Source organism: Agelaius tricolor, unplaced genomic scaffold (assembly GCF_023055355.1).
Source record: "Agelaius tricolor isolate 1412-34295 unplaced genomic scaffold, bAgeTri1.0.p SCAF_5, whole genome shotgun sequence".
Classification (NCBI taxonomy): domain Eukaryota; kingdom Metazoa; phylum Chordata; class Aves; order Passeriformes; family Icteridae; genus Agelaius; species Agelaius tricolor.
Window position 1 is genome coordinate 48252721 of NW_027269265.1, and position 27772 is coordinate 48280492.

The window sequence follows — 27772 nt, forward strand, 5'->3', positions numbered from 1 at the left end:
TGATATTGGAACAGAGCACAGGCCTCAGTGGCACACTGCAAAGGAAAGCCCAGGTATACAGCTGGCTGTTTATTAAACAAAGAGGAGAATTGAGCCTTTTCAATTCAGACTTTGATTTATATACCTATAAATCCTTCAATGTGAAAGGAGCATAAAGGAAAAAATGGCACCATTTCAACTAAAGACACTACAGAAAATTGAGACTAAAGAACAAGGGATATGCCCATGTTTTTTATGCAGCTTGAAAGAAATTAAAAAATACCACCACACAAGCAGCTGGACTATTCTAACCTTCTAACCCTAATCCCTCTTTCACATCACTCTCCTTCTGTGATGGGCAGAAACCATTTACAGGTAACTCTTACTAGCCTGGTGTTAGCTGCTTCCAATTTTGCAGAATATTCCCCTTTAGTCCCTTGATCTTTTTGTGTTACACAGATGCATATGCAGTACCTAGAGCCCGATGCAAGGACAACACTCCCATGCCTTGAGCAGAGAAAGAGTATTCCAATAATTGAGAAATGTGGAAACCTGGGCAGGTTGTACACTGCTCCTTAGTCCTCCCCACAGAGGCTCAGCAGCTACTTATCAAAAGGGTGTTTTTCAGGATGGTTGTCTCCTTCCCTCTTCATTGCATGACCAGAAAGAGCCACAGTGGTGGGGAGGAGCTGGGATGAAGGCAGAACCTGTGATTTAGACACAGCCCTGTACAATTAAATACACCACAACCACACAGCTCCAAAATGAGGGCTGAGGAGCACCTGGGAGGAGTTTGCTCAGTCTCAAGATGCTTGATGCTTCATAGCACATCATAAACACCAGCAGTGACAGTCAGCAGCCTGCATGAGGAGTGAGCAAGCCCAGACCCACACTGAGACATGCTGGCAGAGCAGGTCACTGTCATTCCTGCCAAAAACCCATGTGTATTTGGCATTTGGATTGTTCCCATTCCCCGAGCTACTTCTTGTGTTTCCTTTACCTTAGTAACCACAGCAGGCATGCACAAACACCTACAACGTGCTGCCAGAGACATCTCATGTTGAGGACTGGAGGCGTGAGGAGCAGCATTTCTGGCTGAGAAAACACTGTGCTGTTAATGCTCCAAAGGCAGGGAGGTCAGGAGACAAAACACTAAATGCAGCTTTTCCCCCAAATAAAACAGGAGATCAAATAGCAGAAATCTCTGCAGTTGCAGAGGGAGGTCTGTGCTCTGCAGCTCAGAGGCAGCAGGGCCCTGCTGACACACTTCAGGGCAGTTTCATTTTTACCTCTTCAGCCCCAGATCCAGCACTAAAAGACCTTCAGCAGTGGCAATGCTAACAACCTCACAATTGCCTCCAGCAGATAACAGCTCCCTTGGACATGGAGCGAGTCCAACCCAATTCAGATTAGCTTAACTGAAATTTTTATGATCTATGAACATAATAAGAATTAGTCGAGTCTCAGTTTTGCTCTGAGCACGGCACACTGATTTCAAACACTGCATATTACAGATTATAGGAATGGCCTTTCCCTAGAGATATCCTGATTCCAAACCACAACACTGTATCAGACACAGAGCCATTTTTCTCCTGCTGTAGCCAAGAAAGCACCTTGAGCAATATCTAATCCAGTAATGGAAACTGAACCACCTGTACTCTGCAAGCCTCCCTCCCACTCACCTGATGAATCAGTGTTGCAATAAAGCACATGAAAATTAAATTAAGCACCATGAAAAGATTAGAGCAGTAAATCCGCCTTTCAGTTACTTTCATGCATCACCATGATTAAATCATTCCTTAGGTTCAAACTGTCCTCTTCAAACCAGAATAGGCAGTGGGCAGGACTATGGCCTCTATTTTCTCCTTGAATCAGAGAGCTGCTGTCTGTACCTCCATCAACAATACCACAAAGTAACCCCTGGAGCTGAATCTGACTCCCTTGCTGCCCCAGGTCCTTTTGGCCCAGCTCTGTCCCCCTCCTTGCCCTGCTGGGGTGGGGATACTCCCAGGGTCACTACCATCCTGCTGGGAACTGCCCAGCTGAGAAGACCCATTCTCCTCTTTGGGGAAGAGAACTTACCACACACAGCGCCTGGCTTGAGGCTTCTGTCTCTCCCTCCCCACTCACACCTTTTTGAAAACTTGCTGCCAAGGAGGAAAGGTGGCAGCTGGGGACACATCCAGTGCAATGGCTGTTCTCTGCTGTACAGACATTGCTGAATGCTGTTGCTATCTCCTACATCAGTGCAAAGAGGGGGAAGGAATATTTTGACAACAAAGATACGGCTGCACCTGGATGAAGTGAGGAGGTTGCTACGCAGTTTAAAGAACTTTCCCCCCTCACTTATGTTAAACAATTGTTTCACACTACAATGCTCTAGGTTTGCATAGCACTTGAAATATACGGTTTCTGATCCAAGAGTCAGTCACATGTGCTTATGTGTTTATTTCTCTAGGAATGCTGCCTTGCTTCACTTAGTGCAAGCTACAAGCATTTCTAAACTCAGGTTTCCAAAATCTGGCTTTTAGACAGCAATACCTATGGTCTCCACCATGGTATCTGTACAAGCACCTATAGGAAAGGTAATTACTATTATCAATTAAATGTAGCCAATTAGTAACAGTGCAGTCTCCTTACTAGTTCCTCACCATGCTGGAAGAAGTACATTAAAAATGCGTTCCACCTACCAGATATGCCCACATGTCTAAAGAAATCAGGTCTCCTTGACAGCACGCCATCCCACACGCCACACCGGCCGCTTGCTGGCTCCCCAGCCCTGCCATGCCGAGAAGTCGGGGGGCAAGGGGAACCACCCCACAGCTCCCGTCGCCAAACCCCAAAAAAGGCACACGTAGAAACGGCGACGCACAACCTGGGCACAAAGCACGGGCACAGGCGGCAGGGTACCCTCCCAGAGCTGCCAGCGCTCAGACCCTCGCTGAAATCACGCCGCCCGCAAGCCGACTCCGGGGTACCACGTTATACTTAAAAATAGGCAGCCTGGCAGCGCGGGGGACAGGAAGAACAGCTAGCACGGGAGGCGGAGGATTTATTGGAATAATTTAGGGCAGGGAGGGGGGGCGGTATTTGCTTTTAGAGGGTATTTTGGGGAGGATGGCTTCGGGGATTCGGGGGAGGACGTGGATTTTAGGGGGAGGTGGGGATGTCCGGTGCGTCTTACCTGGCCGGGGCGGCCGAGCCCCCGCGCGGTGCCGCGCTCAGCACGCCGCGCCCCGCCGCCGCCGCATCGCCGGGACACGCGTGGGACGGGAGCGGGGACACGCGTGGGCCCCGCCGAGCCGCTCCCCCGGCGGCACGGAAAGCGCGCAGCGCCGGGCCGCGGCCGGACAGCTGCTCGGGGGAGGCGGCGGCAGGAAATACCAAAAGACTGATCCAACCACGCTAGGGAGAGAGGGAGGGAAGAGAGGGGGGGAATGGAGAAGAAAAATAGAGGGCGAAAAAATAAAAACGGAGGAGAGGGGAGGAAAAAAAGAAAGGGAGAAGGAAACGTGCAAAATCCGGGCGGGATCGGCGCGGAGCGGGCGCGGTGCTCGGCTCCCCGCGGGAGCGCCCCGGGGAGCGCCTCGGCCTCTCCCGGCTGGAGCTCGGCTCCCTTCGGTTTGTTATTCCCCCCCGCACTCCCCGCAGCTCGTGTCTTTCTTCTCCTCGGCACAGGGAGAGCCCGAAGCCGAGGCAGAGTAAATAAAGCAAAACCACCAACCCCTTAAATAAGAATCAGGCGGACCCCCCGGCCAGCAAGCCCTCCCTGGGGTTCACTGACGCCACGCGCAAGATAATGGAGAAAAGCCAACCTGGAGGAATCACCACGCTGAAGCCCTGCAGCTGCAGGAGCACTTTGTCTCAGCATCCAGCCACACGCCTCCGCCGACGCCGTGGCTCAAAGGCGCCCATGCAATATGCAGCCCTGACACGCAGCTGGGCGCGCTCCCAGCTTCGCCTGTGCATCCAGAGCGAAAAATCAATCCCATGGCAAGCACGGACCCCTAAGCTCCTCCAGACGAGGAGGACAGTCCAATCATCGCATCCCTGGTCTCAGCCTGCCTGCCCTTCGGGGGAGGCATGATTTTACAGGCAGCAGAGTATCTGGTAAAGCATCAGGGCAGAAAACGACCCAGCCACACGCATTTAACTGATGCTTCCTCTCTCCTCCACTCTGCAGGTCCCACGGTTCAGCACTGGACTGAGAATAGGAAGCCAAACAGGACTTCACACCTCCTTCATCTCCATGGGAAGAGATGTAGCAAAGTTAAAAGGCACCCAAACTTTCTGAAACCAAAAATCACATGAGGGAATAATGTGACCAACATGAGTCTGACTTACATCACTAAAGTCTGAATCACCCATGTAGAGCTGAAGCTTTGGTGCAAAATACTGCATGAAGCTCAGACTCATGCTTCTGAAACCAGAAGCATTAAATCATGTGCCTGAAATGCTTTACTACCCCACCCTTCACATAAAAAGCCAGATCCTTTTTCTCTTTACCGTGTGCAAGACAAAGATCTCTAGCTCTGATGTTCCTCACACTACACGGGAAGCCAGCTTCCAGCACTAAAAAAAAAAGCAACTCATTACTTGAAAAGGTTTCCCAGATCTTAATGAAAAATCCTGAATTCATCCCAAGATGCAAGGTCAGCTTGGACCAGGGCACAATCTCTCTCACTTACTGCCTCCAGCCAACTCCAGCCCAGGCTTCCCTAGATCACTGATAGGGATCCAGGGAAGGCTTCACCCTGCACCACTGATATCCACATACCTAATGCCAGTAGAGGTAGCTGATTTTCTCCTGGTCAGCTCAATGGGACATAGAGCAGAATGCACTGTACCTAGCTAGGAGTAGAGCATGGTGTGGGAAGGAGAAGTCACATCCATTTTTGCTCTTTCCTGGAAAGAAGTACTATAAACACAGCAGAAACAATGAACAGCTCACACAGCCTAAGCTGTCCCTGCTCTTCACACAGCACTTCTCTACCCATTAAATAAGCCCCTGAATCACTTGCATAGAGCAGGTGATTCTAAGTTCACCTGTATTTGTTGTGATTTCTGCCATCATCTGCAAGGTGTGGAGAGTTGTCATGATTCCAGCTGCCTTCAAGTTGGTCCAGATTTTCACTTAATCCTCACCAAAATTTAACCCTGAGGGCAAGCCTGTACTGTGCAATGGGGCAGGGCACTGCATGGAGATGCCAAGGCCTCTCATCACCCTGGCTCAGGGCACTGCCAGGTTGAGCCATCCTCTCAGAGCATGAAACAGCTCACCCTGCCTCATGCTGCCTTCTCACTCTCCCTGCTGCCTCCTGTCCTGTCTGTTCCAGGCCACACTGGAGTCCTTTCTGTGTTCTCCACTCCCTTCTGCTTTTAGAGCTGGAACACTCAAATGCAGCCAAGTAGTTTGCCAGCACCTTGTCTGGTACAAATGGCTTTTTAACAAAAGCATGGACTTGACATTGGTCCACCCGTCTGCATCCAGGCTGGCTTTGTCCCATCATGGCTTCTCAGCTACTTTGGTACAGAGATCTACAGTTTTTAGCACCCTACATGAATCTTGGTGGGATTTAGAGTTCAATTCCCAGGGATTTCCATTTTGAACATTTTTTAAAACCCTTCTAAAAGTGTTTTGGCTAAGATTTCTACTAAATTATTTTCTTATCAGGCAATCATTCCATGATTACTAGGGTTTCATCTGCCACATTGCTACGCAACACTCATTTGATAAAAAACTGAGCATCCAAAATTATTTATGTCAAAAAAGTTAGAGACCCTGATAAAAAAAAATAATACATTAGGTTTTCCTATATGCTCTAGGACAGTGCATGAGGCATTAGTGATACAGAGAATTGTCAGTTAAATTGTCAAAATTTTGTCCATAAACTGGAGAAAATGAGAGAAAATTTACCTCAGACTGATGCTTTGCATCGTGCAGCCATGGCATTTCTCATGGTCCAGGGAGCCCTGAACTTGAATTTGCTGTGTCTTCAGACCTTGCACCAGATGGGTCCCCTGACGCTGGGTTAGAGCAATCCATCACTTCCCTGTCTGTCAAAGCTGGGACCTAGATCTGTTCTCCCCCTTATAAGTCCCCCACAGGAAGGTGGGGAGTAAGCAATGCAAACACTAATATTTTTGAAGACCATTTTCCACAGCCCTCTAGTGTCTATTCTGTTAACAGCCATTCAGAAACAGCTGGTTATGTGCTGTCAGCAGTCCATGCAGATACACCTGAGGTGTGTATCATAAAACCCCCAGGGGGTAGATGTGGAGTACAGAGCTCATAACCCAGCTGTGCATTTGGGGTGAGCTTTGCTGTGTCCACCTGAGCTCCCTAGCTTAGAGCTAATTCATCAGTGTCCCCCAGATATCACATATCCCTTTGACAGAAGCTCTTTGATGGATGTACCTTGCAGTTAGGGCTGAGGACCCTTCTGGCTTCAGCTCTCCTTTGCAAGAAATCAGCATTCCTTTCAGGGGGTTGGCAGCTGTGGTATTTCCTTTGGGCATTTGCCAGCGTTTGTAACACTAAACTTTCCTACCACAGAAACAAAATTCTGTCCTAAAACGCCTTGTAAACTGGTGTGAACTCTATCATAAACAGGGTAATGAAAGCAGCAAAGCACAATAAGCTTTAATTCTAAAGCAGCAAAGCACAATAAGCTGGGAGAGTTTAGTCAGGCTGTTTCAGCTGTCGTTACTTCAGTCCTAACAATCCAATAATGCAACTTGAAGACCTTGATAGAACACTGAAAAGCAGTATCTCACATATTTTTATGGCAACCCTTGGAGATGTGCAACAACACAATATCAGTGTTGTCTAGAAATTGTGGTAGATGCAGACAGGCAGGTGAGCAGCAGCAACAAAGAGAGCACTGAGTTCTCTCAGGTCAGCAGCCTGCCTAGGAAATCATTGCAGTGCTTTCCCCTGCATCTTCCTTTTCAATCCTCCACCTTTCACAGCTGCTGAACGAGCTCCTCTTCCCCCAGCAGAGATCAGACCTCCACCTATGTGAACTGTAAATGCATGCTCATTTGGCAGAGTCCAGCAGACTTGCATTTTATGCTTTCCTATATCTCACAACATAATTACAATAGTTCTACAAGCTCCCCTTCGTGACTAGATAGTTAAATGCCATAAAAGCCATAAGATATATTTATTGGCCTCTATTAAAATGAAAATGGACAGGATCATATTTCTATGATTATAATTACTACAATGGCTCTAGAGCCATAACCACATTAATCAGACATCATATGAATGGTTGTTAGCATTGTAGGATACTTGCCCTTAAGCTCATGGCACATAGTGAGACAAGAAGCAGGAAGCTTGAAACAAATGAGTAAAAAAATGTTATTAAACACGGGTCTTTATCATTAGTCATAAGCTTCAACACAGCTGTATATAATTAATGATAAGAAAAAGATCACTTTTACCCACAAGGGTTTTCCAGTGCAATGTTCCTTAGCAAAAATATTCAATGTCATAGCTGGATAGAGCAGGAGTTTCTTGTTAACAAATAGTAGTCTGTCTGTTTAGAGCTCTGAAAAAAACATGTTTGTTCATTTTACATTTTGAAAAACAGAGCTGCTGCTAAACCAGGATCCTAATTGCTAGTTTGCTGGAACAGGTCTCTGGAAAAGTTAGATAGAAAAACCACAACCATCTCCCAGGGAGCCACTGGAGACTGGAGTCCTCTTGTGGCAAAAGGTAGAAGAAAATTTCCAGTGACTGATACTGCTGAAAGCTGGGACCCAGTAAGAGGTGCAGGGAGTATCTACTCTGTAAAGGGCTTCGTGTCACATTGCAGAGCATAAAAGCAGCAGTGTGAAGACTTCACAGCTGGCAGTGGGCAAGCTTCAAAAGGAGCAGATGCCACAGTGTTTTGATCCTGCAGACTTCTGTTTGCTGTGGTAGCTCCTTTCTGGTAGTGTATTCCCTGAGATGATGTTTCTGACTGGGGTTTTTTTGTTTTCTTTTCTGTCTCTGTTAGCAGAGGTAACTTTTCCTGAGTGGTTTGCTAGCAAAAATTTTTCTCCTGGCTAATATATTCACTGTACAGTATCAGAGGTCAGCTCCCATCCTTCTTTTCAGTCTGGCTGAGGTGGGCAGATAACACAATTCTGAGACCTTGTTTAGATCTTGCTGCTCTGTATTTCTTCTCCTTTTCTGCTGCATTGTCTCCTATCTGCAGACCCTATGGTCTGCCTTGAGCTCATCTTAGGAGACATTTCTATGAATGATGGATATTGGCCATGTTAGTGCCATGATCCCTGCCTGGAACAGCACTGCAGAAGATGGAGTAGGTAAATAACCTGAAAATCTTTCTTTACTCACACACTGTGGTCAGAAAGCTTTCCCATGTCCACACTTGGCCTTGAGTTACAGCAAAGAGGTTATCTGGCTAGCAATTTCACCCCATGGACCAAGCCTCCAAAGGGCTCATGAGCCTCTCACAGCTCTGGTGGTCCTGCCAACAAGATTTTGAGCTTTCAGGAAGTCTTCAGCAGGAGCTTGCAGCACAGGCTTCATAGGCAGCTTTAAAGACCTGCCAGTAACAAGCTAAAAGATCCCAGCTGCTCTTACCTGATTTATTTTCTCTATCCAACCCATCAGTTGCTTGGATGGTGCCCTGCTTTCTATAACCTTAGCCTCCAGGATATTTTTCAGGAATCTAAATACAATGCCATTTCAACTACTTCACCCCAGACCTCATTCCAGAGAAATTGTTTGTGATCTTAGGTATCTTATATTAAACAAGATTTCTAGGGCAGACCTTACTTTCCCTACCCTGCACCCTCACCAATGTAAACTTCTGTCTCAAGGCACTCATTCAGGAATCCTGAACTACAGTCTGTGTTGGGAAACAAAACTGTTCCACATCCATGGGTCTTGCTACAGCTAGAGTTAAATGATGTTTAGTTGTGACTACCCAAGTTTCTAATGTCTTGTTGTTCAGCTGAAGCCAGTTCATATCAAGCACCATGGACCTATTTTATTTTCCTCCAAATGTTTAAGCCAGCAAATTAAGCTGAATGCTGCCATTATGGCTTTGGTGTGAAAAATACATCAAAGAGTTTGGCTGCCATTGATTTTCTCCCACAGGCCTAGCCAGTTAACTAACTGCAAGTATCATCTCAGAGAATAGCCCAACATGCTGAGCTGATCTAGTGAGCAAGGTTCCTTCTGCAGCAGGCTGGAAAGCAGCCGAGATATCCAGGATCTGACAAATTGTCCAGTGAAATCTGGGCTAGATTTCAAAAACTTTGATAAGACATGATACAAAACCAATTTGGTATTCAAAACCATTCCAATACCCCTTGTTGTTGGTCAGGTTTCAAGCTAATTACAGAGCAAGCTAGCTGTTACAAAGTCTCAAAGGATGAAACAAAAACATTCATGTATATGTAAACATATCCATAAGTAGAATCATAGCAGAGTTTGGGTTGGGAGGGATCTTTAAAGGTCAGCCAATCCAACCTCCCTGCAGTGAGTTGAGACATCTTCAGCTACGTCAGGTTGATCAGAGTCCCATCCAATGTGACCATATAAATATGTGTATAAATGAAGTTCTAGCATGGCTGCAATGTGAGTCCATCCCCTGGGCAACAATCCTCCCCAAACTCCTGCAGCATGGGTCACTCTTCCGTGGGGCTTCTTCACTATGGAGAGGCTGCACAAGTGTGGGCTCCTCTCTGTGTGAGCCTCCCACAGGTCACAGCCTCCTCTCAGGCATCCACCTGCTCTGGTGTGCAGGGGGATCTCTGCATCCCTGTGGATCTCCATGGGTTGCAGGGGCACTGCTGCTTCACCATGGGCTGCACCACGGGCTGCAGAGGAATCTCAGCAGAGATTCCCTCCTCCCCCTCCTTCTGCACTTCAGACCCTGGTGCCTGCAGGGCTGTTCCTCTCCCATGTTCTCATTCCGCTCTTCTCTGGCCACAATTACAACTGTGCAATCACTTTTTTTCTAAAATATGCTATCACAGAAGGGTTACCACCATTTCTAGTTGGCCCAGCCTTGGCCAGTGACACTTCCATCTCTGGATTGTCAGGGAGTGTCTCTGCTGGACAGGGAGGAAGCTTCCAGCAGCTTTTCCCAGAAGAAGTCCTTTTCTGTAGTCCTCATGCTACCAAATCTTGGCCATGCAAACCTAATCCAACACATGTATTTCTATAAAAGATTCTCCTATCAGACTCATAAACATAGACACATAGATCTTCATATGGGCCAGTACCAATCTCTGCACACATACTTAGTTATGTATTGACTGATCAATACTCTGTCCATAGGTAGATCTGGATCTAGACAGACAGAAATCACAGCTTAATTCCTATTTTTTTACTACTTTGTTCTCTCCAGAGAGGGGCATTTTGAATTACAGATGATTGAATTTAGTTCCTGACGCTCAGTGTATACTATTGATCTGGAGGTCAGGCCAGAGAGTCACAAATCAGCTCTATTAGTAGCTTTGTAATAACATTGTATCATATTCCCAAGCTTACAGCTGCTTCCCAGGTTGTGTTTGTTCTCATTCTTGACCCTTTTTATTTTGTTTGACTCTTGACTCACTCTTGTAGCCAGCTCATCTCTAATAAATTATGGAACTTCTCACAGCTTCTTCCCTGCTCTTCTCTCCGAAATTCATCTTCTGGCTCCATTTGTGATCAAGCAAAAAAGTCTCCTTGGCTGTTACAATTCATTTTAAGGACTCTTTGTTATTGCTGATGCCTCCGGTGAACTCCCACAGGGGCTTGAAGGAGATCAGGAAGAAAAAGTACAATAATATTTTTTGCTGCTTCTGAAGGACGTCTGGTTTGTCTGCACAGAGGGATGCCAGTATTTTTGTCATCCTTTTGCTTCAAACAGGGAGACCTGTCCAGTGTAACAGTCACAGGTTACAATTATAGAAATGAAACACAAAACACTGAAGCCTGAATGAAAAATATTTCCTGAGAACAGATCTAACACTATCAAAGACCATGCTCTGACTTACAGCCCAAAAGGACGGCACATAAAGGTTTGTTCCAGAGCAAATTGTCTGTCTGTCCCTTTTATGCCACAAAGGACCTGGTTTGATCCCAGAGTCACTGATTAGATCTGTGCTGTTGCAGTCCAAACACAAAGGTGCTCTTACAGAGGATGGCTTGATTTAGCTACTACTGGAGTCCTGAAATAGTGGGATAATACCTTGGGAACTAGGACCTCCACATGGGTGACCTGATGGTGGCCACAGAGAACTATAGGTAATTGCTCCATCATTTTGCAAATTAAATTATGTTTTCAGCCCTGATGAACTGTATTGTTACCCTGTCAGTGACTGTGTCTCCTAATCCCTTCACACAGTGAAGCCAGACTTGATGTGGTGTGTGACTTTCTTGTGCTGTTGCTGCATTAGCAAGCAGGAGCACATCTGTAAGGCAAAGAAATTGCTAGTGAGGATGCAACATGCACACTATTTGCATTTCAGAGAACTGGCTTTGGAGTAGCTTTAGTCTGGTTCCATCAAGTCAGCATCCATCAACAACTGCAGCAAATTAGGCATGCTCCTAGAGTGCATCTTCCCCTGCTGATTCACTGAAAGGGATTCCAGGTGCATGTACTCTGAGGCTGCTCTGGCTATGAATCAAAGAGCAGTAAATAAAAATGATCTGGATATTTGCCTCAAAATCACATTGCTGATCTGTCTGAAAAAGAGAGAGAGTGACATCTGAGAAACTAAGAGGCTGCTGACTGAAAAAACCCAAAGAAGATACTGATAGAAAAAAACACCCTGAATGCAAAGACACAGATTTTAGGAAACATGCCATCTTATCTAATGCCTGGTAACAGCTCCTTAGGTTTGCACAAGCCTTGGAGCGTGTTGCTTAGCCCTTCTGTGTAATGCTCCCTCAATTATACCTGGCTGTGAAGGTCAGGATATTTGTCCCTGTTGACAGCCAGGGGAAAACAGCTGTGTGGAGCAGCCAACTCATGTAGGACATTGCTGAAAGCAGATCCCACAGCTGGGACACCATAGCCCCACATTCCACCAGGCCTCCACTGGGTGCAAGCCTTGCCATGAGGCCAAAGGCTGCTTTATTCAATTACATACTGTCACATGGCGGTTTTGTGCCACTGTTTTGAAGATGAACTGTTAAATGTAGCAGCCTTTCACTTTGAACTCTCATAGTAAAGATACAGACATTAAAAGTAAGACCAACTTGTAAGAACAGATGTCCTTTGAAAGGCAATCAGCGAAAAACATACCATAGGTTTGAACAACTAATGCTACCTGTGCTTACATTGACTGAGAAATTGCAAAAAAACCAAAAATATATGGAATGCGTTAGTTAAGTGTTATTACTTATATGTGTACAATTAAAGGTGTAATGTTCATCAAGTATATAGGGATGAAACCAGAGTTCAAGACCATCAATGATCTCTTGCTGCCCAGAACACGAGATTCTCTGATATGCAAATAATCCTTGTCCTGCTTCCCAGTGGCTACAAAGAAGATAAAAGCATAATGGGTAGAATAAAATATTCTCAGAGTGAAAAAAATAACTACATTTGAACATGGTGAGCTAATTTGGTAGTGCTTTTCAGAAGTACCTCAAGTAACTCTTAGGAAAAGAGTTTTTTTAAGCAGAACAAAATCCAAATCAACCTTCACGGGTGTGCAGTCATATTAAAACTTTCAAATTTATCCTATTTTCATCAGAGCTGTGCCAAGCATCTCAGCCAGCTTGTGCTTCTGCAGCAAAACTTCATGTTCCTCACAGCTCTGTCAAACTGTCCAGTGAATGCAGGCAAACCTCAGCAGTTCTGGACACAGTCAGACAACTCACAGGATGCCTGTATCAGCAATGACAGTGATGCAAGGCTCTGCTGCCTAAAGCCAGAGGGAAGTCCAAGATACAGATTGGTTTTGAAAAATTGCACTTGCCACTGACAGGAAATTCTTTTTATCAGGCAGCAAAACCATAATGGAGTAGATCTGTAAAGGAGCAATATCACTTAGTGTCAGGTGGGGGTCTGGACATCATCACTTACTCTTTTTCTTTCCCCAGGAAGATTGTTCTGGGTCACTGGATTATGTTAAATAGGCTGGTAATTTTTAGGGATATTTGAGCAAAATTGTTTCCTCTTCTCTGAAATACATGTCTTGGAAACCTGCTTATACATGTACACACAGTTTCTCCCTGAACAGATGTTACTTTTCACAAAATTACAAGGCTGATCTCTGTGGTGAATACTAAGTAGTTTCAAAAAGTCTGTTCTCTGAGCTGGTACAGAACATAGAACTCAATGGAAGGAAAGGAGGATCTGGTGAGGAAAAGAACTTCTCCAGACTAGGTCCTGGTTCTGGCCTCAGATGCTGAATTTCCCTTTGCAAACCTTTTATGCCTTCAATTCTTCATGTGCAGAATGAAATATTTCTCACAGACTTTGCTTACATACATTTTATACTCTTGATGTCTTATCTACCATGTCTAGAACTGCAGTTACTCCTATTCTGATATAAATAACAATATTTTATCTCAGTTCAGTATTGCACTTCAGTACTTGCACAGAAAAACAGTCACTGACTCCTCTATTGCTTTCCTGTGCATTTGTTGGATTTTCCCTTTAAAATTCACAAGAGGTTTCTAAAAGCATCAGTTTTCAGAATTGAAGAAATTTTCAAATCTAAAAAGACCTGCAAAGAAGAAAAGTTATGTTTATAGAAGAAACCAATCAGTCAGAGATGGTATTCTGGGTTTAGGCTTTTATCTCTGCAGAAGTAAAACCAAGTAATAAATGTCTTTATTTGTCTTTTTTATAAGAAGGGCAGTAAGATATACCTTAAACAACATAACCCAAAAAGCATAAGGCCAATAATTTCTCTCTTCCTCTCCTCTCTACTTTTTTTTTTAACAGAAAGCAAAACTTGCTTGGTAGTGGGAAGTTGGGGGTGGAAAAGTAGGAAAGGACTATCTGGGGAGGTGACAGACTCTTCATTCTTACTCAAAGCACAGGTAAATGTCATCAGCTTGAGAAAACACAAAGGATTCAATGTGTGGCAGTTGCTTGACATATTCTCACCTCACTTGTAAAAGCAAATTCTTATCTGTTAGAATGGGAAAGGATTTTTCTAAACACAAAGTGAATGTAAATAGATACCTGTGAGCTTGTCTGTGCAGTTGTTTTTTCCTGGTTATACTGGTCTAATAAGATGATTCATGCTAGACCAGGGTGGACACACTGATTTTAGACTGGATCTTGTCAGAATAGCTGAAAGCATATGCAGCAATATACAGAAAAAAAGACAGGCTTTGATTTTTAGACACAGTGTGTCCTCCTGGGAACTGCTGCTGGTTTAATTAGAGAGGTTCAAAGTCTCTCTCTTTCCCTTTCTATTGTGACTCTCCCATGTTGATCAGCCGAGTTTGAGGAGAGACTAAGCTGGTCTCTGCTGCATGACATTCCCTTCCCTTGAAAAGATGCCAACTCAGCTGACAAGTATTGTGACTGTAATGAGTAAACATTAACTATTTCACTTCTTAACAAAGCACACAAGGAAATCAAAGGACCAGAGGGCCTGCAGAAACACTTCCCAGAATACAGAGCAAGCTCGGCTGCTGCTATGCATAAAATGAATGTATTTAAGCCTACCTACAGTTAAACTGCAAGAAAGTCAGAGGGAGGGCACCAAATGAAGTAATTTTTATGAAAAGGTTAAGGTTGGGCTCAGCTTTGAAATGCTAGAGAAATAATACTCTCATTAACAGGTTTTTCTCTTGTCCCCAGAGAGACATCCTTCTCAGGATCTGGAAACAGGATGCTTCCAGAGCTATAGCACTGACCTGATGGATGGGCAAGGGCTGTTGGGATGTTTTTAATGAGGTATAATGGCTTTCTTCAGGGACTTTGAGAGATCAAGATGCTGAGAACAGTTTGTCTCAAAGTATGACAAGGGAAAAGAATGATAAAGGATACAGAGGCAGGTAATCTACTGAATTCATTGCACTGCAGAGAAATTATGCATTGACAAATGATCTGTTGATGAAAAAGAGGTTTTAAAATGACAGAAGTAGGTAGTATTGACTGCTGTGGATGAACTATATTCTGTGGTTTTGGAGGAATTCTGAAAGAAGCCTTCTCTAAGAGGTTCAGAAGATAATTACTGCCTGCTTTTTGAGTGTGTAAGTGATGTAAGAAGCAAAGCTGGAAACATCCTCTGCAAGAGGGGGATAGATATTAAACATGTAGCCTCAGCTAGGTCTGAATCTAGCCATCTTCCATCTTCAGCTTTCCAGAGCCACCAGCCAACATGATCTCCAATGCAGACAGGATACCTGCCACACATAAATCCTCCAAAAATGGAGCAAATCCAGCCCATTGTGCTGTAAACACTTCCCATCCAGCTGTCAGAGAAGTACACATGCTCAGAAACAACCCAAATTAACTCTGGTCACAGTATCTTGTGCTTTATCGCTCCCATCAAGGCAGGGCTGATCATTTGTCTTAGAGTTAAAAATTAAGAGTCTAGTTCCTATGACACATGCCAGACCAGTAGAAAATCAACATATTTCCTTACAGCATCTCTGAAAATCTATAAACTCAGCTTGGAAAAGGCCTATTGAGTCAGCTTAGTGTGTCTTGGTCCCAGATTGTTCCTAGTCCTTGTTATATATTCCTCAGCACTCCCAGAAAGCATGGCCACAGCTACCCATTTGCAGCATGAGGCTGCAACAGCTCAGGGCTCCAGGTGTGAGCTGGGGCACAGAAAGCATGGGAAGAGAATCTTTATTGATGACCACAACCAAATTAAGCTGAACAGATGCCCTGTTTTGGGATTAGCTGTTTTAAACATTTCTTTTAAATTAGATAGGACAAGGTTTGTGCCTTTAAAATAAACTGAAATGAGCAGAACTTCTGTCAGATAATGACCAGCTTTTCATGTAAAATGCACTGGCAAACCCAGTTATAGTGCAGTGAAGTTCTCCCTCTGGTCAGGTCCTGAAAGACATTTTCTCCAAGAGCATTCAGAATTAAATGTGCATTTAACTTTTCTTTCCATTTCACACTCCATTTCTAGTGATTAATGCTTGTGTTCTAGATGGATGAAAGCTGAAACAGATGTTATCCACTCAAATGCCATCCTGATAACCCTGAGCTAAAGGCTGAAATCCTTAGCAGATTAGCAGCTGAAATAAAAAATGGATCAGTAAAGTGGGGAGTATGGCTGAACAAATTCTTATAGGTTTTATTTCTGTGGATAACAATGCACAGAGGCTATGTAATCTCCATGCTGATCTGCCAGAGGAAAGATTAAATGGCAAAATTCCAGCACTGAAACCAGCAAGTCTCCTCTGCTCTACTCCCTCAGTGTGAACATCAAACTTTTTAGCAGAATGTCACTGTGTACACTCTATTATGTTGTTAAAAATGTGGGGGCTTCAGCACATTTTCCTCTCATTGAAACAAATTAAGTTATACATTCCTATACATTCCTATACATTCCTATTCCTTATACATTCCTATGAGCTTATGGTATTTCTGCCATTGGAAGTACTTGCAGCCTCTTTGTGGTTCATCTGATGCTGAGCAGGTTAGGAAAAATATTTGTATTTTCACTACAGTGAAACTGGAGTGGCTTTTATCAAACAAGAAGAAACACTTTTTAGTGACTTTGGAACATTTTTTCATATTTCTTCATTCAAACCTTGGAAGTAGGTTGGAGAAATTAACCTGACATAGCTTTGTCAGGAAAAAATGTATTTCCCTCCTTTGTTCTTTTACTTCAGAGAGCTACAATATGTCAAAGAGCTGTGCTGTATTAATCTAGAGACAAGACAAACCAATTCAGCTGGGAACATGCTATTGGAAACTAGAGGAAAGGAGGAGATCTGCAATATCAATACTCTGAAGAGCAGAGAACTGGCCAGAAATCTACCAGCTATAGAGCCCAACATCACCTAACCCACCCCCTTTTTTTTTTTTTAAGACCCTCCAATTACTTTCTTTTAAGCCCAGGAATGGGAAAATGGATGCAATAATCCAGTCCATTACCCTGCCTCAGACAGCAGCAGATGTTTCTGGGGAAGGAACCAACAACCAGCAGTAGACTGGTGTAGGATAATCTTACCCCTCACATCTGATCAGATCACAGCCTAGTCTTCAGTAGTTAAGAGACTGGCTAAAAGCAGAGCATTTAATATCCTTTTGAGAGGGTTTTCTACTCTGGCCACATCAGTGGTGAATTTCTTTCCAATATCCATCATGGAGGCGAATAGCCTTCATAAATCTGCTTTCTGTATCAGATCAATTCTAAATTCTAAAACGCTTAACATTGGAGAAAATACTTAAAACTGGAACTCAAACTACCTTTTCCAAATAGAGAGAAGGATACCCAGCTTGCTGTGTATAACTCATTCTTTGTGGAATTCACAGTACAAGCTGCTTGAGGCCTCTTACATCACTGCCAAATCTGTGCTTCTTCCATGATTATTGACAATGCATAATAATAATAATAAATCATAGCAAAGCAATTGGAAATCCCAGCTCTTCCTCCTATTCTTAAGAAAAGGCCTAAAGACCTAGACAATAAAATTATCTTAAATGATATTATTTAAAATTATGCATTATTTATAATGTTGACACAACAGATATAGCATGAAGAGCAAGAAGATGAACACAATCCTTTAAAGGTAAGTTATAAAAAACAAACTCCCACCACCAAACTCCCAAGAATGGCTTGGTTTTGTTACAGAGTGTGGGATGACTTAGCTGAGAAATAACACAGCATTGCAAGTTTCAGGGTATTTATTCTGTGATGCAAAATTCTCCAGATCTTCAGTCCACAGCAGGCAGAGGAATCTGTAACTCCAAATTGCTTCCAACCTCCAGGCTCCACCTCCTGAGACTGCAGTTAAGAGCCCAGTTAAAACTATTACTAAACCTGCACCTTTCCTGGCTCTTCAGTGACACCTTCTGGGGCAAAAATAGACCAAATCAATCTTAGGTGTTCTGCAGCTCTTTTTACCTGGAAGTAAGAGTCAAGTGAGACTTTTCGAAGCTAGTTGCTGAGAAATGGTGAGCCCACAAAAACCACTATGCAAATACAGCTGCCTGGCCCTGAAAAGCACATCTCTTTGGAGGCTGGGCAGGAGATGAGTCCCAGTTGGCCACAAATCTGTAAGTTTTCACTTCTCCCAACATGTATTTTGATTTCCTGAAATTGCTAACTGAGGAGCTGTTCACACTTGAACAGCTGGATCGTCCCTGTAAGAGCAGTAAGGATGAAGGTGGAAAATTATATTAAAATAACTTACTATTAGTGACAGTGATGTTATCTTTGCTTGAGGGCAGGTTTTAGATTCATCTGTGGTGGGACTCCAGGGCACAACTCTTGTATTTCACTCTGGCAGCACTATAAAAGGCTGGACTGCAATTCCCTCTCCCATGCAACACCAGTCATAAAGGACAGGGGCACACATGGAGGTTCCTTCAGCTGCAGAGGAAAAGTCGCCTTTTTATCCACTCTCAGGGGAACATGCTGGGAAGACAAGTAGGCTTTGCCTGGTGGGGTATTATGAGTAAACTGAAGCTTAGCTGAGAAAATGAGCACATTTATGAGCACATTTACAAACAAGTCCAATTTTGAGCACTCACACACATAGAACCCCAGAATTCAGTGTTTCTGTACAAATTTACTGCCACTCAGACAAGTAGAAACATCTTATTTTCCTCTGTGCATAGTCTATTGCAAATAAGTGTACCTTTGATCACACTGTGCTCCACTGATGATCCATCTGCTACTTTTTGGTACCTGTCTGCCCCAGCCTATTTATTTATCTTTAGCTTTTTACTATCCAATCAGACATCTTGGACAACAGTTGTTAATGTGTTTTACAGCTACTGTTTCACAAAGAGAACACACAGTGAGTGAAAAAAATTACTTAAAATCTGAGATAGTCTTCAAGTTCAACACAAAATATCCTTTTGTCTGACCTGAACTAAATGGAAGCCAGAAGGGCATCCTCTCCACCCAGGGCAGTACTGCAGGGGTGGCATGGATGCTGTGCTCTGTGCCCAAAGGCAGAGGGTCAGCAATTACATTAGTGTGACCTGCTCCAGTGTGTAAGTTAAGCTGCTCTGTGTAACTCTTCCTGGGCACTGACTGCTTTCATCAGTGCACATTTTCCTGAAGTGGTAGGGTTTCTTCCTACAGAGGTGGTTTCCTTGTACAGGAGGTGCATCTAACATGACACGTTGGAGCACAGAGAATTTACTTGTAAATGGGGGGTGCTGAGAGCCACAGGTAAAGTTGGCTGTGTGCAAGGTAGACAATGTGATTTGTAACAAAACCAGAAAGAAGTCACGTATCCTATGGACTTGTGCATTAATGATCCATGGCCTCTTGCTGGAGGGATTCTAGTGTAACCCATGAATCATGCATAGCTTAAAAAGAAAAGAGGACTAAAGAATTGCTGTGCTATTGGATCCCTTCATTTCTTCTCTGCAGGAGTCAAAGGCTGACCTCTTTGCCTCAGGGTTAAGTGCTCCTATGAACACTGCCAGAAAGCTGAAAATAAAGGAGAGAGTTCTCTTCATTTCTGTGCTTGCCCTGTGGCTCAGGAGGAGTCCACATCTCCGTGTGCTTCTTTCCTGGCCTGGAGATCCAAGCATCTAATTCCAAAGGGTAAGGTTGTGTATCTGTTTTCACCAGTGGAAAAGTAAATTGCTACAATCAACATCAATTAATGCTTGCTCCTAAGCAGATGAGGTCTTGCTAAATTGATGGGACTGGTTCTGGGAATTGTCCTCTTGCTCTGGCTCTTGGTTTGGACAGTGGAGAAAACATTCCCTTCAAAACTCCCCCACTTCCCGTTCAAATTAGAGTATTATCCCCCTCTTATAAATTCCCAAATACATATTATGGCATAAGTCTGGATTTTTTTCTTAGGCAAATCTATATACTGGAGCCCACAGAGAGCTTTTGCTGAGTATTGACTTCTTTCCATATATTAGAGCTTATCTGAACATCTGAACACAATTTGCTGTCACCCCTTTTTTCAGGGTTAAAAGACAAATACCACATAAATTGTAAACCTCTGTGATAGCAAGAAGGCTCAGCAAGATGATTTTCTGGCTTTTCTAATTTAAAGAGACAGGATCTTATGATTACTGTTCACTCATGATATTGAGGCACCCTGACCCAAACTGAGGCCTCAACACGCTGCGTTGTTTCTCTAAATACGCAAATGAAAGCAACTTGTGAGACTACAATGTTTCCAAGGCTAAACATTGTGATCTACATTTGACCTCTTTTATATGCTCTTGGTTGGCCTCAAGAACTCTGCACATTTTCTTTTTACAACTCTTTTACTTGCAATCTTTGCCATAAGCTGCATCCTGCTTCATACTCCTGGAAGCACTGATTCACTGGGAGCTGTGGGTCAGTGCTCCAGAGAGAGGTCTGGGGAGCACCTCCCCAACCCACCACATTCCAGCTTCAGAGCTTCATGTCCTGCACTTTGGTATCTCCACCCTCAAAACCAGGGTATGCCTTCTTTTTGCATATGGCTCAGAAGGGATTCCCTGTTTGCTGCCTGGCCAGACATGCAGGAAGGAAACACTTCAGTCCCCAGGTGTGACTGTACTAAAGGGGAGCATCCTCTCTCCTGTGTACCTGGAACCTTGGCTGCCCAGGATGCCATGTGCCTCTCTGACTCACTTGCAGGGGTGCATCAGCCCTGGGAAGGCAAAATGCTGGTCCAGGCAAAACCAAACTGAGCTACCTGCACTCACTCAGGCCTCAGTGAAGTGTGTGCCACCGGTGCCCATAATTTGGCTATCAACACACGTTCTGGTGTGCTCACATTTTAGGCATGCCCATGTTTTAGGGACTCTTTGGACAAATATTAATGAGTAGCTCAAGGCCATGGCAGCAAAGCACCTGGGTAGAATTATAACCACACTTGGCACAATGTATAGAGCAGTGTGCCAGAGGGCGTATTATGGATTTTGGGTTAATATTTGTCATTGACTATGACCACTTATCAGGAAAAGCAGTGTGTTTTAATAAACTTCGACATAAGGACTAGATTAATTGTCCTGACTGCAGCAATCCAGTCACTAAACTTCTTGGACACAGATTATCTTTTTTTTCTCCATAGCTGCAGATTGTGAGGGACTGTAAGTTAACCTGCCACATGGAAAGACTTCCCACCTTATACATCAACACCAAGGTGTTATTTCCTAGCTTGGAGTAACCACAAAGTCAGAAAAACCCTCATCAAAGCACCCTGCCTGGAAATGAAGAGAAAAATTGTTCCTTGGGCTTTCTTTTTCTCCCTGGGCTTAGATCAGGTGCTCTACTGCAAGTGCCAGCAAGAGGGCCTCTTCCCTCCAACAGCAACTGTGGCTGCAGGGCTGGGATCCCAGGAACAAGAGTGTTAGGCAGGAACAGGCTGGAAGCACCATCTAATGGTAAATGGTGCCATTTAGCCACGCCTAAACAGATTCCCCCTGCGGGACTAACAGTCTGCCCACACTGGGCTTTGGAAAACGCTGGACCAGTAGGAAACAGGTAAAGTGCTCCAGTATCAGTGTGCTGTGAAAGCCCAGAAGGTTTGGCCTTCCCTTGTTAGTCCACAGCTTTGAAAGAGAGAATGAGGCTGCACTCCTAAAGAGGTGAGCAGAGTTCCCAGGTTCTGGCAGGGAGGTCTGGTATATCCTGCACAGGCTCTGCGACTGCAGAGAGTGTCCCATCATCACTAAGTTGAAGGAAACCAAAGATTTAAAACTTAATAGTCTCTGTCAACATCAATCTTTTCAGAAGATAGAAGAACAACAATAAAAAGCTAAATAGAAGTTCTAAAACTTCTAGCTGTTTTCTAACAGTATCTGTTAAAACAGCAAAACAGCTTTAACAGATACTGTAGGCTTAGCGAGACTGCTCAGGAATGATAGAAAGCATATGGAGATTAAACTTACTGGCATAAATTTAGGGACATCAGCATAGCTGCAGAAAACACCCTTATTGAGTCTTTAAAAATCAAAAAAGATAGTTTTTGAATATGATATATGGAAAAAAGAGGAGGAGAGAGGATATGGTTTCTCAAAAGAAATAGATACCTGCCTTATTTCCTAGATATTTTTGGACTCAATTTTCCCCTTGCATAAATCAGCAGGAAAGTCATCTTCAGCAGCATATATAAGTACATAATTATCTTTAAGTAGATGCTTCATCCTGCTTTAATCACATTGCTGCATTTGTGCCGAAATCAAAATGCTTTTAAGAATCTTAAAATTACAGTGGTATAAAAGACATGTAAGAGGTCAAAATCAGATACTCTAAGGTGGAAGGTAAATTGCTACTGCCAATGAGCTGTTAGAACAAATGGTGTTATCTTTTACCAACATTACACTGTGCTATAGTAGGACAAAGAGAATTTGTCTTTTCACCCATTTCCTACTGTTTCCCATCAGCTAAAAATGACTCTGCAAGAGTCAGAGCAGTAAAATACAGTAAAAATTCTTAGGAAAAAAGCTAAAATGCAGCAAACTTCTTGTGTTACATTTAAAGATAATGAATTGCACAAATTGCTTCCACAAATAAATGAAGCAGCTAGTAATTGCCAGGCTGACCTGATATTCTTAGACTGTTACTACTATAACAGAGTGGATGTTGCATGCCTAAATAATAAATACTGCAATTCAGCAAAGTAGTTGCTTCACTCTCATTTGAATGAAGCTGAGATAAGACAACAACCCATTATGAGGTGGGTTATGCCTTAACATTGCTCATTTCAGTAACACACCAAATTCTTTTACATTCTTTTTCAAGTTACAAGAACTGGAGCAACATCTAAGAAATCCCCATTAAAAAATAAAAGAGGAATATGATCTCACTAGTTTTATCTACTGCACAAAATAGCACACTTATTCATTCCAACATAATGGATATCAGAATTGATAATCAAGCAGTGTTTAAGTTGCCCTATAAGACAAGATTATAAAAAGATGCACAGCTTGTTTAGAGCTAGTGTCTAATGGGATACTTACAGAATCAGCAAGCCAGAAAGTTTCTTGGCAGCCCAGTGTTGCATATCTTCACCTTGTTTTCCCAGTGCCATTCTTCAGTCAACTTGTGATTTTCCAACACAGAAAATCCTCTTGGAATTTTCTGCAGGGGAAAAAAACCCCTCAAACCCCAAAACTTTGCCCGTATTCAGGATCTACCTCATTTTAAAAAGCTAAATAAAAGTCTCCTTACCCTTGACATCATTCAGGGAAGAAGGAAGGAAGGCTAATGTGAGCACCTCAGGCCTATATTATATTACAAGCAATGCCAGCTTCCCACGTCTGGCTGATGCCACACTGGCTGACGACTCACATTGGCCACAGTCTCTTCAAATTCCCTTGCATTCCCTTGCACTTTCTCAACTCCTGGGTCAAACTGGGCTCTGGGGACCACCTTCTTTTTATTCTCTCTCTGTGCCACTGAACACCATGGAGCGGCTTGGTGTTAATCAGCCCAGCACAAACACACCTCCCAGAGCAGCAAGCAACTCTTCCCAGAGAATCAGGCCCCCATTTCCCACTGCTGCCTGCACCCTCCACAGGCACCCATAGCAGGGCCTAGGACCAAGGTGCAGGATTAGGGAGGTGGAAGAAAAACAGCCTTGGGAGATAAAAAGAAGTGAGGAGATGCTGTGGGTGGGGGGAGCCACCTTGTGTGGGCAAGGAGGATGCACCCATCTTTGTGAGTTTGGGTGATGTGCATGAGTGGATAATACTGGAAACATAATTGTTAACAATTTACAGAAAGAAGATGGTGCTTAGTCCATGGCATTTGTCATTACACCTCGATGAAACTCAGTGTGTGCAACCATTTGGTTAATTGGCTACCATTAATCATTCCTCACTAAACCACTCCAAAACACCACTGAAATGGCAAAATTTCCCTTAGTTTTGTCCCACCCCTCATTTTAGGGAAGAAAAATTATGATAGGTATGGCATTGCACTGGGACTTTAAAAGTACAGATGGAAAGCCTGCCTCTTCCCAGGAGCTGTAATCCTTCACATTGTAAAGTCTTCAAAATAATCTCTGAGTACTTAGATATTCAGGACCTTGGAAAGGCTTGTTCTGCCCTGCTACATGAAGTCTGCTTTAGCAGTACTTGAACTCCAGCTATCTGTAAAAAATCTACCTCAGGAGCATCCGTGCTTTGCACTGATTTATTCCACCTCACTTTCTTTCATAGGGCACAGGCCTATAGCCTGAGCTAATATGTTACAGTGCCAGTTGAAATAAATGGGGCACATGTGCAAACACTCAGGCACCTCATTTATCCACCTGTAAAAAATTAGTTTGGCACTTATTGTTCAGTACTGGCACACGTGGAGCTGTTGAAGCTGAAAGGTTTCAATAAATGTTAGGGAAAACTGCCTGCTGCTGGCCTGTTTTCTCATCCCAAAAGGGGGGTAAAAAGAAGCAAAACCTTTTCTGGATCCTGTCTAGTCCAGTACAATGAAAAATAAAATAAAAAACAGCAGACAAGCCATCAGAGACACTCTAGAAATGCCTAGCACAAAGCCTGGGCAAAGCTTTGCTCTCTGAAGCCTGCTGTGCACCAGAGGATGCACTAGGAAGCCACTCTGGGGCCTAATGCTCACTGCTGAGCTCAGTGCTCACTTAGCAAAGAGAGTCCATCCCCCCTTGGGTACCAGCTGAGGGCTGGGCCCAATATCCAGCAGGCAAGTGCTGGATATAAAAGAGAACAATGCTTTGTGTTTAAGATGCTGCCTTCTACCTGCAAATTGTGTGCCTTTCTCATCTTTGCTACACATTTCTCTTGGGCATCAGCTCAGCATGGTCACCATGCTGGCTTATGTTAAGCCAGCTTCTTTACAGAGATTTTGGCTGCCTCCTGTTTGGGGATTCTTCACCTGACTTCCAGAAGATTTTGGGGGTGAGATTAAAAACCACAAGCAAACAAACAGGGAAGGTGCTAGTTTTGTACATTAATTCTTCTAGTTTTTCTTCCAGGCACATCTTCTAGAGATGCCTTGTGCAGTGAAACCCAGCCCTGCATAAAGAACCCACACCTGAAAGCATTCAGAGCCAGGACCTTTCTGGGAAGGCTTAAAGGGAGGATTTAGGGGATTTGTAAGATTTGTGCCAGCCTTAGAACTGAGATAAATGTCTCTCCAGAACACAGAGCTCTCTCACTTTTCCTATAGCCCTTTTCAACCTGAAAGAGTCTTTTAGAGAAGGAACATTTCTCCAGCCTGAATGAGGTTGGCTGGTACAAATAGAAACAAATGCAACTAAACCTTGGAATTGCAAAAAGAGAAGATAAATGAGACCCCAGTGCTACCAATGATACAATTAGATGGTTTTCACATGGAACTGTTAACAATGGATGCTTTTCCAGAATAAATCCTTATGCTTTCAAGACATATGTCTTTTCAATCACCAGCTCTTTTAAGAGGTTCACAATAAATGAGTGCAAAACAAATTAATGGAGAACATAACATCATCACTTAACATGCCTGATATTGATTCCATTTCATTTATACTCTCACAGAGAGATTTTTGTTCCTCCTCAGGCATCTAATTATAAGAATAAAAATAAATTTAAAGATTCTTCCCCTTGGAGCCTACCTCTAGATATATTTCCAGAACTATACATTTTTTTTTTTTCAGTCAGGATTATGTGGAAATTATAGTAGTGAGAAGGGGATGTGACTTTTCCTGCAGGCTTGAAGGATTTGATTTGCTTGTTAGAAACACCATCCATAAAACCTGCAGTCCTTATCCTCCAGAAAGAGTGGCAGAGAAAGCCAACAGATGAGTCAGGATGATATTTACTGTGCCCAAATTAGCATTGGGTGTGTGCACATCAGTGTGGTTCTTTGAGGGTTGGCTTCCTGTTTATGGAAGCCATTCCAGGACAAAGCTTGAGCCTTTCTGAGTCATTTCAGCAGGGTTACACCAGTACCGAGCTGTGTTTTAGCCAGAAAATGGTTGTTTTGCAGTACAACATATACCATCAAGACAGTATTTTTGCCAGCCCAGCTGGAAAGCAGGACACACTGGAATCATTCTCCATGGCTCTATGACTTCTCTGGCACTCAGGGTACCCTCTGCAGAACAATCTTGCTAACTCTACATAGCCTTAGATTCCAGCAAAGCATAAGGGGGTGCCCATGCAAAGCAGATGAATAAAAAAGAAAGACTAAAAAATGTGTCCCTGGCTAGATAAAATTACTCAGGTCTACAGGCAACTTAATAATGCCTGATAACAAAGGATATACTGGTCAAGAGGATTTGAGGTATATTGTGAGGACACTTTTTTCCCCTCTTCCCTGAATTATTTGCAAAAGCAAAACAAATTTTCAAAGTGTTTGCTGATTTTCAATTGGGTTTTTTTGCTGAACGAGATTCATTCACTTATAGTCCTGACAAAATAACTACAGGAAATTGCTTCTTTCTGCTGCTCTCCTCAGCAAATGTTTATATGCACAGAAATAAGCACATTTTTCAGGAAGGGAAATCATCCAAGAAATTAAGGAAGTACAATATGTCTTAAAAGACTAAATCTGCTCCAGTATTTTCAAAACAATGTGCAAGACCTGAGGTGTGTGATTCCTACTGGCACTAGGGAGAGTCACAACATTGCAGTAGAGGTGAACATCTGCAGTAGAGGTGAATCAGTCTGAGACCTGATTTCACTAAGCTTTAAACCAGCACTGCCCTGCAAGAGCTTACAGCTTCTTGGGAGTACAGAGGAGAAAGCAAACAAACAAAACCAGTGAAGAGAAAAACCTCTGAATGTGTAGAGGGAAAGTTAAGCAGAAAGGCAATGTGTAAGGGAAAGTTAAGCAGAAATGAAAGTATTATTTGATTCATTGCCTAGAAAATCGGCAGTGATCAAGATGAGGCTTTTAAAGAATGGCTAATCTGAGTTGTTTTAAATTAAATTCACCTCTGGTATGAGCTGCAACTATATCTACACACATTTTGACAGACAAAGTTGAACCCTTTTTATAAGCACCTAAGCATATGTGGTAAGGAATAAACACCTGGAGTGAACCACAAGTATTTGTAGTTGTATAGTCAGTAGAGTAAAAACCCAATTAATGCACTGCAACCCATACCTTCACAGAGTAGTTAATCCTGTTTTAAAAAAGGCATCACTGGTGGCTACAATGATTTGCCCTCTGGAAATGCTCATTCTCACTGACTATTGGAAGATTCCTACCAACCAGAAGTCAAACTAAAGTTAAATAAAACAGTGTCTCAGATAGTCTGGCAAAGTAAAATAACTTCTGTAAAGTTAAAAATTTGCCTGGAAGGCTTTTCTCAGATGGCATTTTAGAATTATTTTCATTAAAATGAAGATTATTTCATGATTGACTTCAATGGGAGTACATTCCCATTAATGCCAAACATTTTGAGAATGTTGTGGTTTTTATATTCAAGTGTAAAATCACTGATCCTTAAGGGAGTGCTATCAGAAAGAGAGCTGAACTTCCTCCAGTGATTTAATTTGGTCTGCAACAAATCTCACTAAAAGAGACAGTTATATCCTGGACATTAAGGCTTTCATGCAGAGATTCACCAGATTTCACATCCCTACAAGAAGATCTTGTTTAACTGAAGGGATTTAAAGCAACTCCTCAAAAAGGGAGCATGCAGAAACTGGTTTGAGTGCCTTTTTTTACCAGCAAGGCGCTAGACAACACTGCCTGGCATGTTGCTGTACAGACTGACAGCCAGCTGAGAAGGAGCTGGGTGTAT

General features: G+C 43.3%; 1 protein-coding gene across 5 annotated transcripts in view; it reads right to left on the reverse strand.

Moving 5' to 3' along the window:
* OSBPL5 (oxysterol binding protein like 5) overlaps positions 1 to 27772 on the reverse strand; it is a 174123-nt gene that overhangs the window by 131919 nt on the left and 14432 nt on the right. For 2 of the 5 annotated variants that reach the window (XM_071427768.1, XM_071427766.1), the window contains exon 1: positions 2670 to 2913. The exons of 1 other annotated variant lie outside the window; for it this stretch is intronic. In XM_071427768.1, the coding sequence (XP_071283869.1) occupies positions 2670 to 2765 (96 nt within the window). In that variant the 5' untranslated portion in view covers positions 2766 to 2913. Of the gene's footprint in view, positions 1 to 2669; positions 2914 to 3163; positions 3297 to 3794; positions 4279 to 27772 lie in introns of those variants that run through there. 2 more of the 5 variants (XM_071427772.1, XM_071427771.1) reach the window with 2 other exon arrangements.